Raw genomic sequence first — 13,585 nt, forward strand, 5'->3', positions numbered from 1 at the left:
ATCGGTGAGAATAACAACTAGAATTCGAAAATTTCAACTTGAACTTGAATCTTTTAATCTTCTTTTAATGATGGAACATTTTAATTTTCCAATTTATCAATCATCATTGGGTTCATGGAAAACTCATGAGCAATTCTAGTGAAGGAAAGATTATTAGGAATCAGATTTTGATAAGATGGTTGTGATAAAAGAAAAAGAAGAAAAAAAGAAAGAGCAAAAAGAATAACCGTTTTTCTAATAATCGTTATCGTTTCAATGACGCAACTCAACGTAAGGCGAAATTATCGGTTAAAAGAATCGTTAGTCTGTCAGTTGTTCTAACGACAGTAAATTAGACAGATTAACTTTAAGGGGGAGTATTAGTTTTTTTTTCCATGCGATTTAGTGAGTTGTTAGGGAGTAAATTAAACTGGTTTTAACAAGTTGCTAATCCGAATCAGTTAATTTGTGTCATCCAAATGAATCAAATTGTTTTACTTGATTTCTGAATTTTTTGCTATTCTATTCACCTTGTTTTCCTTTTCTCTCTCTCTCTCTACCTGTCTATCTATCTGTCTCTTTCTCATACTTACGTTATTCCAAATTCAATACAATATTTTCGACAAATTGTTCTAATCAACTGAAAATTCATCACATTACAATTACAGTGGATTTTGTGCTTAATTTACGTTCTTTTCTTCCTGGTCATTAATTGTCCCCCTTCTTCTTGTCCTCATAGAGTGTTGGCTCTTTTTCTCTCTCTCTCTCTCTATCTTTCTTTCTCTCTTTCTTTCTTTCTTTCTTTCTGTGTGTGTATTTATCATTTGAAAAAGGAACAAGAAGAGAGAAAGAGAGAGAAGTGATTTCTTTTTCCTTCTCCATTTTTCCTTATCATTTCACCTTTAATGGCTAATGAGCTAATAACCAAATCGGATAAGAATATACTTGACTCCTCGAATTGTGTATCACTTTCATCCATCTTGGAATCATTCAATGCACCGATCAATGAGGAACAGTGTTGGGCTTTATGCCATCAAACAGTTAAAACCGTTTCACGTCTCAATGACAAACGTCCTCTTTACCTGCTCAATGGTCCAGCCAACCTTTACATCAACAAAGAAGGCTTTGTCCATGAGAAATCGTTCACCGAATCAGGTAAACCATTAAACTCCCATTCTTTCATCTTCTTTTCATCTTTTCCTCTTTTTCCTTTCCATTATGTAGATAAATCATATTCTTTTACCTCTCCCAAGAGTTCAATTGACTCGTATACACATACACATACATGTACATGTATTATGAATAGAGAAGGAGAAGAGAGAGAGAGAGAGAGAGAGAGAAGAATATCATATTATAACAATTTTCTATTCTCATTTGATTGTTTCTTCCTTTAGCCAACAGAGTAAATGCCATTATCACGAGCGAACCTGGTAACTTGTTTGCCTCCATTGGAACAACTCTTTTCCTTGCCTTAGATTATGGATTAGAATCTCAAGAAGAGCGATCTTTAGATGCAAATTTAGAACTTTTAATTGACCGGTTAACATGTTCACAAATGGAGGATAAAGAATCAAATGATGAAGGTATTGAAAGAGATTCACCTGAATATGAGTTTGGACCCAATGCCATCGATGGATCAAATTTGGTTGAACAGATACTCAGTTTATGTAATAATCGTTTGGGTTCCGCTGAAGCAGCTGAAGCCCATTATCGAGCTGTTTGTCGAGCACTGGTTGCCGAAGCAATGGAATTATCTTCATTTCTTCATAAAATTACCTCATTTACATCAGAACTTAAAAATGTCAACATTTCCATGTCAGGAGGTTCATCTCATTCTTATCCTCATTCTCCTTCACATTATTCTCATCATAAACACCAACACCATCAACAACAACAACACCAACACCAACATCAACAATATTACCATAATCATCATCATTCTCATTCCAGTAATTGTACAGATTCAAGCGGAGCTGTGATCTCTATTGCAAATTTAGGATTAGCTGATTGGGCTCGTCTTTGGATGCAAGTGATACAAGAATTGAGACAAGATGTTAAATTGAAAAAAGTTCATCTAACTGAGAAACCATCATTTGAATTTGAATTAACGCCTTTCGAAATGCTGCTGGATGATATAAGATCTCGTCGTTACAAGTTAAATAAGGTTATAGTCAATGAAAGTGCACCTTCAAGAGTACCTAAAAATGCTCATGATATTATACTTGAATTTATAAGATCTCGACCACCTCTAGTCCCAGCATCTAAACGGAAATTACCTCCACCTCCGGTTCGTGAGCCAAGTTTATTTGAAAAGTTGCTCAACTCAATAAGGCAACAGCCAAAGTTAAAAGTGACTCCAGAGGAAGCCATTAACAAACGAACCTCAACAATAAGATTAGGCCGTGTACTAGAAACGCCGTTAACGGATTAATCGAAAATGAGAAAAGTTCTATTCTATTCTATTCTATTTTTTTTTTGGGAGATTGTAATGATTATATATACGATGAAAACGTTAAAAAAAACTCACCAACAACACAATTTATTAATCATTTAACTCTTTCTTTCACCATCACCATCATCATCATCAATTACACAAATGAATCTCAATTCAGTTGAAAACCTTTTTTAATAGTTGATCGATTTTCAGGTTTACACCAAACCTTTTTCATTATATTCGAACTGTTCTTGTCTATCACCCCCTCAACCACCACCAAAACAACAACAACAACAACATCTACATCTACATCACCTCCTCCTCCTCCTCTTCCTTAACCTTTTGACGACCTCCTTATCATCCTACATGAACATCATCATCTTCATCATCTTCAAATCGACTTGATGAAAAAGTTTATCGTAAACAAAGTGAATCAAATTTTTTTCATCGATATGAATGAAAAACTAATGATAATAATCATCGAGATGATGAGGATGATAAAGGGAAGGGCTATTTTTGCTCTCTCTCTCTCTCACTTGATCATCTTGATCATCTGATTTTCATCATTTTTTTCACTTTTATTTGTCTTTAATTTTTTTCTCCTTCCAATATTATTTAAGGTTTTTCCAAGTTAATGATGTGTTTCCTTAACCATCACAATCAAATTGATGATGATGATGATGATTTTGGTTTGATGATGAACAGTATTGATTTCTGATTTGATTGTGATGATTATTATTATTTAACAGCCTCGATTTTATCAATGACCATCTAATCCCAATGAACAATTTAAATAATATATGATAAAACATTCAATTGATTGTAATAGTGTTACAATCAAAAGTTGTACTTCTCAAATGTTTTTTTTTATTCCACAACAATTTAATCCCGTTATTTTTAATCATAATTATAATGACATCATAATCAACAACAATAATAATCACCTAACATTAAAACCGTTTAAGAAATAGGCCTTCAATGATCAATTGATTGACTCGCTAATTAACCGGAAAGAATCAAATGAGCCAATTTTTTTGCATAAAAAAGATTTAATTTAATCACTATAATCAAAGTGATGATCAAACAACAATAGACCAACAATTGGGTGATGATTAAATTGTTAGAATTGAGAAAACACTTTCGTTTCCCTTAATTATACAATTTGATTAAGAATCACAATTAACATCCTTCTTTTTTTTTCTTAACAATCTTTTCACTCTTTAATCACAATTATCATTTTCATCACTTTAAATCACGATTAGTTTTAAATATTATCATTTAACATCTTAACTCAACAATTAACTAATTCTTTCAGATTCAAAATTAACCTTTTCTCAATTCTTGATTTAGTTTCAATCCAATTCTTATATAATTTAATTCACAGTTTCAATCAAATCCAATTCGTATCGAGAGATATTATCATCATCATTTATTTCAATACAATCAACCCAAAGAAATTATATAATTAATGGTGAATAAGTTAATTGTGATAATTAAATTAATGATATTCAATCAATTGTATCAATTTGTTTAGCCAATAATTAAGTGAAACCTTGAAAACGTTGATTCCAGTTGTTGATTTAATTTGATTACTATAGTAATCATTTCCTTAAACAGTGATTAAATTAATTGTTCCGAGCCTCTAATGGTTAATCAATTAACTTTGCTCATGATTAAACAAATTGATTAATTACTATTACCACTAAATGATACTGTTGATTTAACAATTACCAATAATAAATCCGGTTAATTATGTTAAAAGAAAAATATTATTATTGATTAGTTTGATTTAATTGTCGTTTGATTTGATTCTTCTCATAAATTGTTAATTGTGCTTATTTTTTTTTCTTGATTAACAATGTTGAAATGGTTTCATGTTGTAACATATTGATTGACTTATTTAATAATTACTCTAATTTACTTCCTATTGTTAATAGTAACAATTTAATCTATCATGGTTAAAATCAAATTATGATTATGTTTCAAAAACAATTAGCAGACAATTAAATGATTTTTTTTAACACAGAACTCAATGTCTCGTTTATTGAACAATTTACTAATTAGTTAATCAATTTGTACCAGAACAGGATCATAATTATTGAAGGAAAATATTGATCACAAACTGTATTAAGATTTATCTTTGATTATATTGTTACAATCAACTAATACTGTTGACAATTAGAGTATTGGTCTCAATTGATTGTTAATCGTTCAACAATCAATCTTATCCTTGAGCTATTTAGTTAATTGTTATGGAAACTTCAATTTTCCTTTGGTTTTATCTCGGTTTCGTTTTGATTGTTTGTCCAAATAAAAGTTTCGCTCAATTTTCTTGGTCAAATTTTCAACAATCAGTTTCGTCCGTTTCTCCGTCGGCCAGGCCAACGGGTCCTACTGGTACTATTTTAACGCGTCTCAATGGATGTCCAATATCCGATAAGTATAATATCATGACTGTTGGTCCTTCGGGTCCACTTTTAGCGGAAGATGGTCAGTTTGTTGAAGAATTGACCCATTGGACCCATGAACGAATACCTGAGAGAGTTGTTCATGCTAAAGGTTATGGTGCTTTCGGTATTTTTACACCAACAAATACTAAAATCGTGTCCCAATATACCAAAGCTCCGTTGTTTAATATTCCAAATGTTACCACAAAAGTGGCCATTCGATTCTCGACCACAATGGGTTCGAGAGGTTCATCAGATGCAGCTCGTGATCCTCGAGGTTTTGCCATTAGATTTTATTCTGATATTGGAAATTTTGATCTATTAACCCTTTCGATTCCAATTTTTTTCGTTCGTGATCCATTTCGATTCATCTATTTTGTCCATTCTCAAAAACCTGATCCCGTCGGTAACTGGCCAAGTCGCGAAAATACCTTTAGTTTTCTCGCCGCAAATCCTGAAGCTCTTCACGCTTTCATGTACCTTTATTCCGATGCAGGGACACCCGATGGTTTCCGTTTCCTTCCAGGTTTCAGCATAAACACTTTCCGTCTAACAAATTCCACCGGTGGAATGTTTTTCGCCCGATTTAACCTAGTTCCCAACGGTGGAATCCACAATCTTACCCGACAACAATCAATCCAAATATCGGGTCTTGACCCTTCCTATTCATCCAAAGATCTGTTCAATTCAATTAGATCAGGAAACTTTCCTTCGTGGACATTACGAGTTCAAGTAATGGACTTCGATCAAGCCTCAAAAGCAACATTCAATATCCTTGATTCAACCAAGGTTAGTAAATCACCTTTACCATTTTTTTAATTGTTAAACATTAATCAAAATCTCTATTTCTATTATTAACAATTGATTGAAACAAAATTAAATCAGACTTGGTGGGAAAATGTTTATCCTTCAATTGAAATTGGTAAAATCACTTTGAATCAAAATGCTGCAAATGAATTTGCTGAGATTGAACAATTAGCATTTAAACCATCAAATTTAATTCCCGGTATTAATCCAGCTCCAGATAAATTAATTCAGGCACGTACGATTGCTTATATTGACACACAAAATTACAGGTAAATCATTACAGTTAATTGTTATTAAGGCAGAAATCAATTCATTTTGTTAGATCATCATCATCATCATCACCATGCAACTGAATCAAAAATTAAATTGGGTTAATCTATTGTTTCCACAATTGATTCAGATTGGGTGCTAACAATTATAAATTACCAGTTAATTTACCAATTACTCCGATAATTAACCCGACAGCTCGTGATGGTGCTTATGTTTGCGACTCTAATTACGGTTCGATCCCCAATTTCCTACCCAATACCTTTGACCCTCAATACAAAATGGACGCTTCATATTATTCAGATTCCTGGTCACCCGCCGAGCCCTGTATTGTCAATCGATACAACAGTTTAGATAATGACAACTATCGTCAGGTAATTTTTCTGACCATTGGTCAAGATCACAGATCGTTTTAATCAATCAGATCTTCTTATTCCTTTCAATTAGCCTTCCGAGTTCTGGGATTCGTTGAGACCTCAAGATCGAGACAGTTTAGTTTACAATATGGCGATGGACCTGATGGAAGCTTCCGCTGACCTTAGATCCAAAGTGGTCAGTGTGGTTTCTCAGGCCAACTCTGAGTTCGGACAAAGGTTATCAACGATTCTATCACAAGATTCTGGTTAAAATTATATATGAAAACTTAATTTCCATGTTGAAAACTAATTATTGTTATGAAAAGTTTCAAATCCAGTTTAAGTTTATTAATATTACATGATTTTAATTAATCATCATTATTATCATTACATTTCTGTTAATTGTTTCAACTAAATTTACACGAAAATGGTAATTCATTTATTCAGGTAAATATTGTTGAACAAAAAAGCGAAAGTTAATTTTAAATCATAATTAAATGAAAAGTTTTAACTGTAACTCAATCAACGTCTTGATTAACTTTTTTTTCAGCTAATTTTAATCATGAAAATTAAAACATTCAATTGGTTAACATGAAAATTAACATTTCGTTTATTAATCAATTGAAATTAATGTTTCACTCTCGAGATTTGATCAACAGGGTGATTTATTAATTGTTTGACTTTTTCAATGAACTATCAGTATTTTTTGATAGGAAAATGAATGAAAAAATTAACCAACAATTAATATTTCAATACAACAAAATTAATTGTAACCTTCAATCAGACATTTGCTGCTCATTAATTGTTACTCTTGTTGTCAATTTTAAACAATTTGTTCAATCATTGGAAACCTACACTTAATTGTTGCCGTAAATTGTTGTAACTAATTGTTCACTTTGTTAACTAATTAGTTAATTAAATGAACCAGAGACTGAGACAAAGTTTTTTTTGCTACTTTTGCATAGTCAATGTTGTTAATTCAATACACTAAACATGATTAACATGAGCACTTTTTTGGTACGAAAAAAAAAGTTAACCAGTTAATTGTCATTAGTTAAACTAAATTGTTACCTTTTGTACTCAATTGTTGATGAATTAAATCATTTGATTGCGTGATTTATAATTATAATCACTGTAAGTATTTCTTACTGATTGTTTAGCTTCGTTGTGGTAAAAATTGTGATTTAATTTGATTGAGTTTTTATTTTTTGCTTTTTTCTAATCACTGTAAATGATTAATTCTGATCAATTGTTGAATCAGTTACAAACAAAATCTGATGATGATTAGTTAATAACCTTTGATTGTGACTGTGAGTGTATATTATACTGTCTGTTAATTGTTACAATTAAATGTGAATCCAATCGGTGCTTTAAATTATCATTAATAAGAAACAATTTAAGTCAAGGTTACAATTTAACTAACTAATCAAACTATTAATTGAAATGATCATTTTGATGGTAATTGGGATGAGAATAAATTTTTTTTGTTCTGATTAACATTATCACAATTAATTTCTATGATTAAAGATATTCAATTATGAGTAAAAATGATTGAATAAATAAAAAAGGTTAATTAGTAAGAGATTTGATTACATGATTAGCAATTAATTAACTTGGAAACTTAAAACACAAATGATTGACTTTTGATTAACTTTTACATTAATTGGAATCAATTTTTTTAAGGTAAAAACTTGAATAAAAATCAAGAGACAAACAGATAAGATTACAAATCTGGTTTTCTGGTAATGTTAATATTTGATTTTCTGGTTTTCTGGTTAATTGCTGTTTAATTTAATTCAATTCATCTTCTACCTTTTTTCTTGATTGCTCATAATTAATGAATCAGTTTTCTGCTGCAATTTAATATCATTAAATATCATTCATGTTATTGATTCCCACTTGATCACTCAATTTGTTCATAAGGTAAAAAAGTAAAATGAAAACTTTTACTTTTATATTAATACAATTGAGTCTCTTAATTGTTAACCTTGATTTTTTGTTTTCTCCAACAATTTACCAACAGACTTTCATTGCTTTTTAATCAACAACAATTTAACTGTAGGTAGATCGGTTCTAATTGTTGCTTTTTTCTTGTTAATCACTATTATGAGGTTGATTGTTGATTAAGGTTTCAGATATATAATGTAAATCCCTTTGATTAACCTTAACTGATTGACTCACGTTAAGAAAAGTTAATCATTATGATTAACATTGACATTGATTAGAAACCATATAATAATTAACTTATTAACTATATGATGATTATTATTAACAATTGTTATTAATTATCTTAGATATTTAAAATAACAATTAACTACAAACAACAGATGTAAACTCTAATCATTACAATGGTTAATTTGTTGTTTTTTTTGTCAATTACAATTAATTTTCATTGGCAAGGTTAACTTTTAATCCGGTGTAACAATTAAACAAGATTGTTATGGAAACTTATTAATGGATCTAAATTAAGTCTCTGATTGTTTTGTATGAGCATCACAATTAACTGATAATTATGATGATGATGATGATGATCAACAGGTTTGTTGGGTTAATTAAACTGAAGGTAAATTAATGATTAAATTGTTTGTATTTTAACTGATCAGAAAACAAGAATCAAGTTGGAATGAAATTTTTTAAATTGTTCACAATTAACCAGATCATTTATCATGATTGAGATAATTAAAAATGATAAATGTTTAATCATCATCATCATCATCATTGATAATAAATCTCAACAGGGACAAATTAAATTAAATTCACAATTTAACATTTACCCAAACAATTAACTTACATTTTCTAAGCCAAAATTAACTATTTAAATTAAAATAAAAATCATCATTGTGTTGGTTAGTTAATTGTGATTATCTTTATTTTCATCATCAACCAGTATGATTAAGTCTACACTTCCTTAATTGTGAATTCAAGTTAATTATAAATTGTTGACTTAATATAACAAAATACTAATGTTAATGTTTGAACTGCTAATCAAGCACAATTAACTTTTCATCTAACCTGATTTCTGATTAATATTTGATTGTTGACAATATCAAATTAAATTAACACTCACAATAATCAGTTGACAGTAATCATCAACCTTTGATTACATTAATTATCAATCAATATTAATAATTGATACTTTTTCATTGTAATCATATTAATTAAATTGATTTGATTGAAGGTTAGTTAGGAAAAAATAATTTTCTTCTGTCAATTTTTGATCATTACAATTAAAATCAATTGTTGACAATCAATTGTAACTGTTGATCTTATTAAACACATTAATTGTTAACTTGTTACATTTTTCCTTGATAACAATTAGTTAATCATTTATTTACTTTAATTGTGATTAAAGTTTGAGATTTCCGGTTAATCAAGTTAATGTAAACAAATTTTTAAGCTAATTATGATTAGTTAATTGTTTCAGGGTTAATCTTATACATACATATATATATATTAATTGATCATTGTTTCAGGTTGATTATCTTGGTTCAGTAATTAGTTTATCATTAATTAAATTGATTTGATTACGGAAATTGATTAACAATTCAAGCTTCAAGAAATTCTCATGACAACAATTAACTTAATCACTTTGGTTATTAAAGATTCTAGATGAATTTTTGATTATTTTCTGTATCATTATTAATTTTCAATCAATCTGATTGTTTAATTGTAATTAGTTAACTTTTTTTTTAATTTCTAAATTTATTATTTTACATTTGATTCATTTGTTTCTTTCCGACTTCCAATTAACTTAATTAATTCATTATTGACTTAAAGAAAGGAATCAGATTACAATTAACTTCCGTAATTCAATGGACTTTAATTTATTGTGATCAATAAATTGTTGTTAAAACAATTAAACAATAAAATGGTAATTTAACCTTTCCAACAATCGAGTTAATTAAATTGAATAAATTTCTCTCTCTCTCTCCTTTTAATGTTTAACTAAATTGTTTCATTTACTGCCCTTAACTATTTATTAATTTGATTGTTTTATGATTATAATAAATGATTACTGAAGAGAGCAATTAATTGATCATTTTCACCACCGGTATGTTATAAGGAAATTGTTTAATTCAATTTAAATTGTTGTTGTTGTTAATTGTTGACTCTCCTGTTAACCTTGGATAATCATAACAATCACAATAACGATAATAAAACAAACAACATTTTTGTGACCTTTCGTATCAGGTCAATAAAATGAATCCGGTCACAAATCAATAGTTAATTGACTTCCATTCAAAACAATAAAAACAATCAACTAATCTTAATTTTCAAAAGAATCTAAATTCTAACAATTAGCCCAATAGATGGAGCCACGAATCGAACCGAATGTGGCTCCATCTATTGTATCGATGCTCTTAACTGTTGGTGTTTCTTTTTGACATTTGCTTTTAATTTATTAATTGTTTTTAATTGTTAATCTTTATTTGTTGATTGTAATTTTCTCAATTTAACCCTGAAGATGTCAACTAATTAAGTCACACGGATGAATATTAATCAAGTGTTACCAAGAGGATAAAAGATTTAGAGCCTGTGAAACAATTTGGTCTCATTTAACAAAACCGTTCTTACCAATTTTCACTTTGGATTTTTGCTTTTTTCTTATTATTGTTAAAATTAATTTCTTCAATTACATTCAACTAATTAGATTTGTTTAAATCTAATTTAAATTCTTTAAAATGTCTACAATCTATGAATTTACTTAATCATTTTGTAGAACATTTTAACTCATCCTTTTAACCCAAATCTTAACTCGTTCCATATTTTTGTTATTTGTTAACATCATTTTCTATTCTTTTTCCGGTTCTCCATCTTTACATCATCTTTTAATTTCATAGTTTTTAATTTCTTCTTAAATGAAGCCTGATATTGTTCAAGACTATTTATTGAACTATTGTTCTTGCTCATCAATTATATGTAAATACATTTCCTTTAATCTGATCGATATGTAAAATACAAGCTCATTAGAACGAGCTAAGTGATCCAAGTGATTCTCCTTTGTATTGTAACATTGCATCATTTTTTTTACCCGGTAAAAGAGTAACAAGTTTTATTGTTGTTCTTTGTTTGTCTATTTTAATTAGTTTTTAATTCCAATCAATATGAGGGACAGAATTGTTGCTCTTATTGATATGGACTGTTTTTATGTTCAAGTTGAACAACGAGCTGAGCCTGAGTATTGGGGAAAACCTTGTGCTGTAGCTCAATATAATCCTTGGAGAGGTGGAGGGTAAGTTGTCTACTTATTGTTTTCTTTTTCGATCTCGTTATGACAGTTGATCTTTTCCTTGTTTCCTTTGTTACTTTTGTCTCTTCTCAACTAACATTTGTTTTCTTATTCTTTTTCTTACACTTAGAATTATTGCCGTTGGTTATGAAGCGAGAGCTTTCGGAGTTAAACGTGGATTTCGTGGTGATGATGCTAAAGCCGTTTGTCCTGATATTCATATGTTCATGGTTGAAGAGGAACGAGGTAAAGCCAATCTTGGAAAATATCGAAAAGCATCAACCGAGGTGATGGATGTTATTTCCTCTTTTAATCCGTTGATTACCATTGAAAGAGCTTCTATTGATGAAGCTTTTCTCGATTTAACCAACTATGTTGATGAAATTTCAATGAAACCTTCATGGGAAGAAATTGAAGGTTCTCGTATCGCCGGTTTATCTGATGTAGGATTTCAAGGGAAAGATTTAAATGAAATTGAAGCTGCCAAATTAAAACATTTCTATGACAATGCTGATTCTGGAAGTGAAGAGGAAAGACTTTTAATCGGTGCATCGGCAATAAAGCAAATTCGAGCTGCTATTCTTCAAGAAACACAATTTAAATGCTCAGCTGGTATTAGTCATAATAAAACCCTTTCAAAATTAGCTGCTGGCATGAATAAGCCTAATTGTCAAACGATTTTAGCTTATTCTGGTGTACCCAAAGTGTATGAAAACACAAAGATTGACAAAGTCCGTAATTTAGGTGGAAAATTAGGTGATGAATTAAAAAGTAAACTTGGAATAACAACCATGGGACAATTAGCGGCCATACCAAAGACACATTTAACCTCTTTATTTATGGGTAAAACTCTTAATTGGTTAATCAATTTACGAGAAGGAATCGACGATGAAGCTGTTGTAGCTCGACAAATACCTAAATCTATTGGTTGTGGTAAAAATTTTCCAGGTAAAGGTTGTCTATCTACAAGTCAACAGGTAACCCATTGGTTTGGACAATTGTGTAGTGAACTTGTTGAACGATTAGAAGAAGATAGAAAAAGAAACAATCGATCAGCTAAATTGTTAACAGTTCACGTTAAATTCAATGTTAACGGACATGTTTCAAAATCTTTACCAATGTACGATATGGATTCCACTCGAATGGTTGAATATGTAAACAAACATGTATTATCTAAATTTATTCATGAAGATGGTGTCAATATGATAGATCCAATTGTCAGAGCGAGTGTTACTGCTTCGAAATTTGTTGACGCTGATTTGTGCTGGAAAAACGCCAAAATAGACAATTATTTTTCCAAAGTGGACAAACCTCAACCATCAACATCAACAACAACAATAGAACGTGTAACAAATGGATCAACAATTAATGGCCAATCAAATGTAAATAATAGTGAATCAACTAGTGTAATCAACAACCATCCAACAGAATCAAATGGATCAGCGGCTGAATCAAATGATTCAACTGAAATTAATCAATTTATTCCAACAACCAGTCGAGTTGGAAGGATAACTGTAAAAAGATCAAATAATCGAGAGGTTGAAAGTGATAATAATCAAAATGAGACCCAATTATTAACAATGTTTGCTCGAATTTCCGATCAAAATGAAGAAGAAGAATCAGAAAATTGGTTACAACCAACAGTTCGTCGAGGTTTTTTTTATCGAAAAACTTTAGAATTGAAAAGAAAACGTCGATTAGAACAAAACAATAGACCAACTAGAGAGAGTAAACGTTTAAATAACAGTTAACATCAAGTCAAATCTATGGATCGAAAAACCGTCAATCAACAATCAACATCATCAAAGGAGAAGAAAAGAAAAAAGAAAAAAGAAAATCAAAAATCAATCAATTGTATCTCTTTTTTTGTTGCATCAAAGAAAATCAATTTTTACCTTTTGTAATATAACTGAATTCATATCGCCCTCCATTGTAACTATGAGCCACTCAGGGAGATGGAGCTTTTCCCAAGCTTACTGGTTACACAAAGGCGATCAATTTAATAAACGTAAGAAGATGATGATTGACTCTCTTCCACTTTTCTCTTGAATATTTATCATCATTC

At 30.0% G+C, this 13,585-nt stretch overlaps 3 protein-coding genes across 3 annotated transcripts; all 3 read left to right on the forward strand.

The window, feature by feature from the left end:
* The first annotated feature begins 324 nt into the window (after positions 1 to 324).
* LOC128387414 (protein spire homolog 2-like) lies at positions 325 to 3,392 on the forward strand. The gene is made up of 2 exons (XM_053346605.1): positions 325 to 1,134; positions 1,374 to 3,392. The coding sequence occupies exons 1-2, from the start codon at positions 885 to 887 to the stop codon at positions 2,408 to 2,410; spliced, it is 1,287 nt and encodes a 428-aa protein (XP_053202580.1). The 5' UTR covers positions 325 to 884; the 3' UTR covers positions 2,411 to 3,392.
* A 1,155-nt stretch (positions 3,393 to 4,547) lies between these two features.
* On the forward strand, positions 4,548 to 6,807 carry LOC128387413 (peroxisomal catalase 1-like). The gene is made up of 4 exons (XM_053346604.1): positions 4,548 to 5,649; positions 5,746 to 5,936; positions 6,068 to 6,308; positions 6,382 to 6,807. Exons 1-4 carry the CDS (start codon positions 4,666 to 4,668, stop codon positions 6,559 to 6,561), a joined length of 1,596 nt encoding a protein of 531 aa, XP_053202579.1. The 5' UTR covers positions 4,548 to 4,665; the 3' UTR covers positions 6,562 to 6,807.
* A 3,844-nt stretch (positions 6,808 to 10,651) lies between these two features.
* On the forward strand, positions 10,652 to 13,570 carry LOC128387472 (DNA polymerase eta-like). Its single transcript, XM_053346676.1, has 2 exons — positions 10,652 to 11,523; positions 11,651 to 13,570. The coding sequence occupies exons 1-2, from the start codon at positions 11,396 to 11,398 to the stop codon at positions 13,269 to 13,271; spliced, it is 1,749 nt and encodes a 582-aa protein (XP_053202651.1). The 5' UTR covers positions 10,652 to 11,395; the 3' UTR covers positions 13,272 to 13,570.
* Positions 13,571 to 13,585: the final 15 nt, after the last annotated feature.

The sequence above is a fragment of the Panonychus citri genome, unplaced genomic scaffold (genome assembly GCF_014898815.1).
Source record: "Panonychus citri isolate SS breed McGregor unplaced genomic scaffold, ASM1489881v1 Contig00090, whole genome shotgun sequence".
Classification (NCBI taxonomy): Eukaryota; Metazoa; Arthropoda; class Arachnida; order Trombidiformes; family Tetranychidae; genus Panonychus; species Panonychus citri.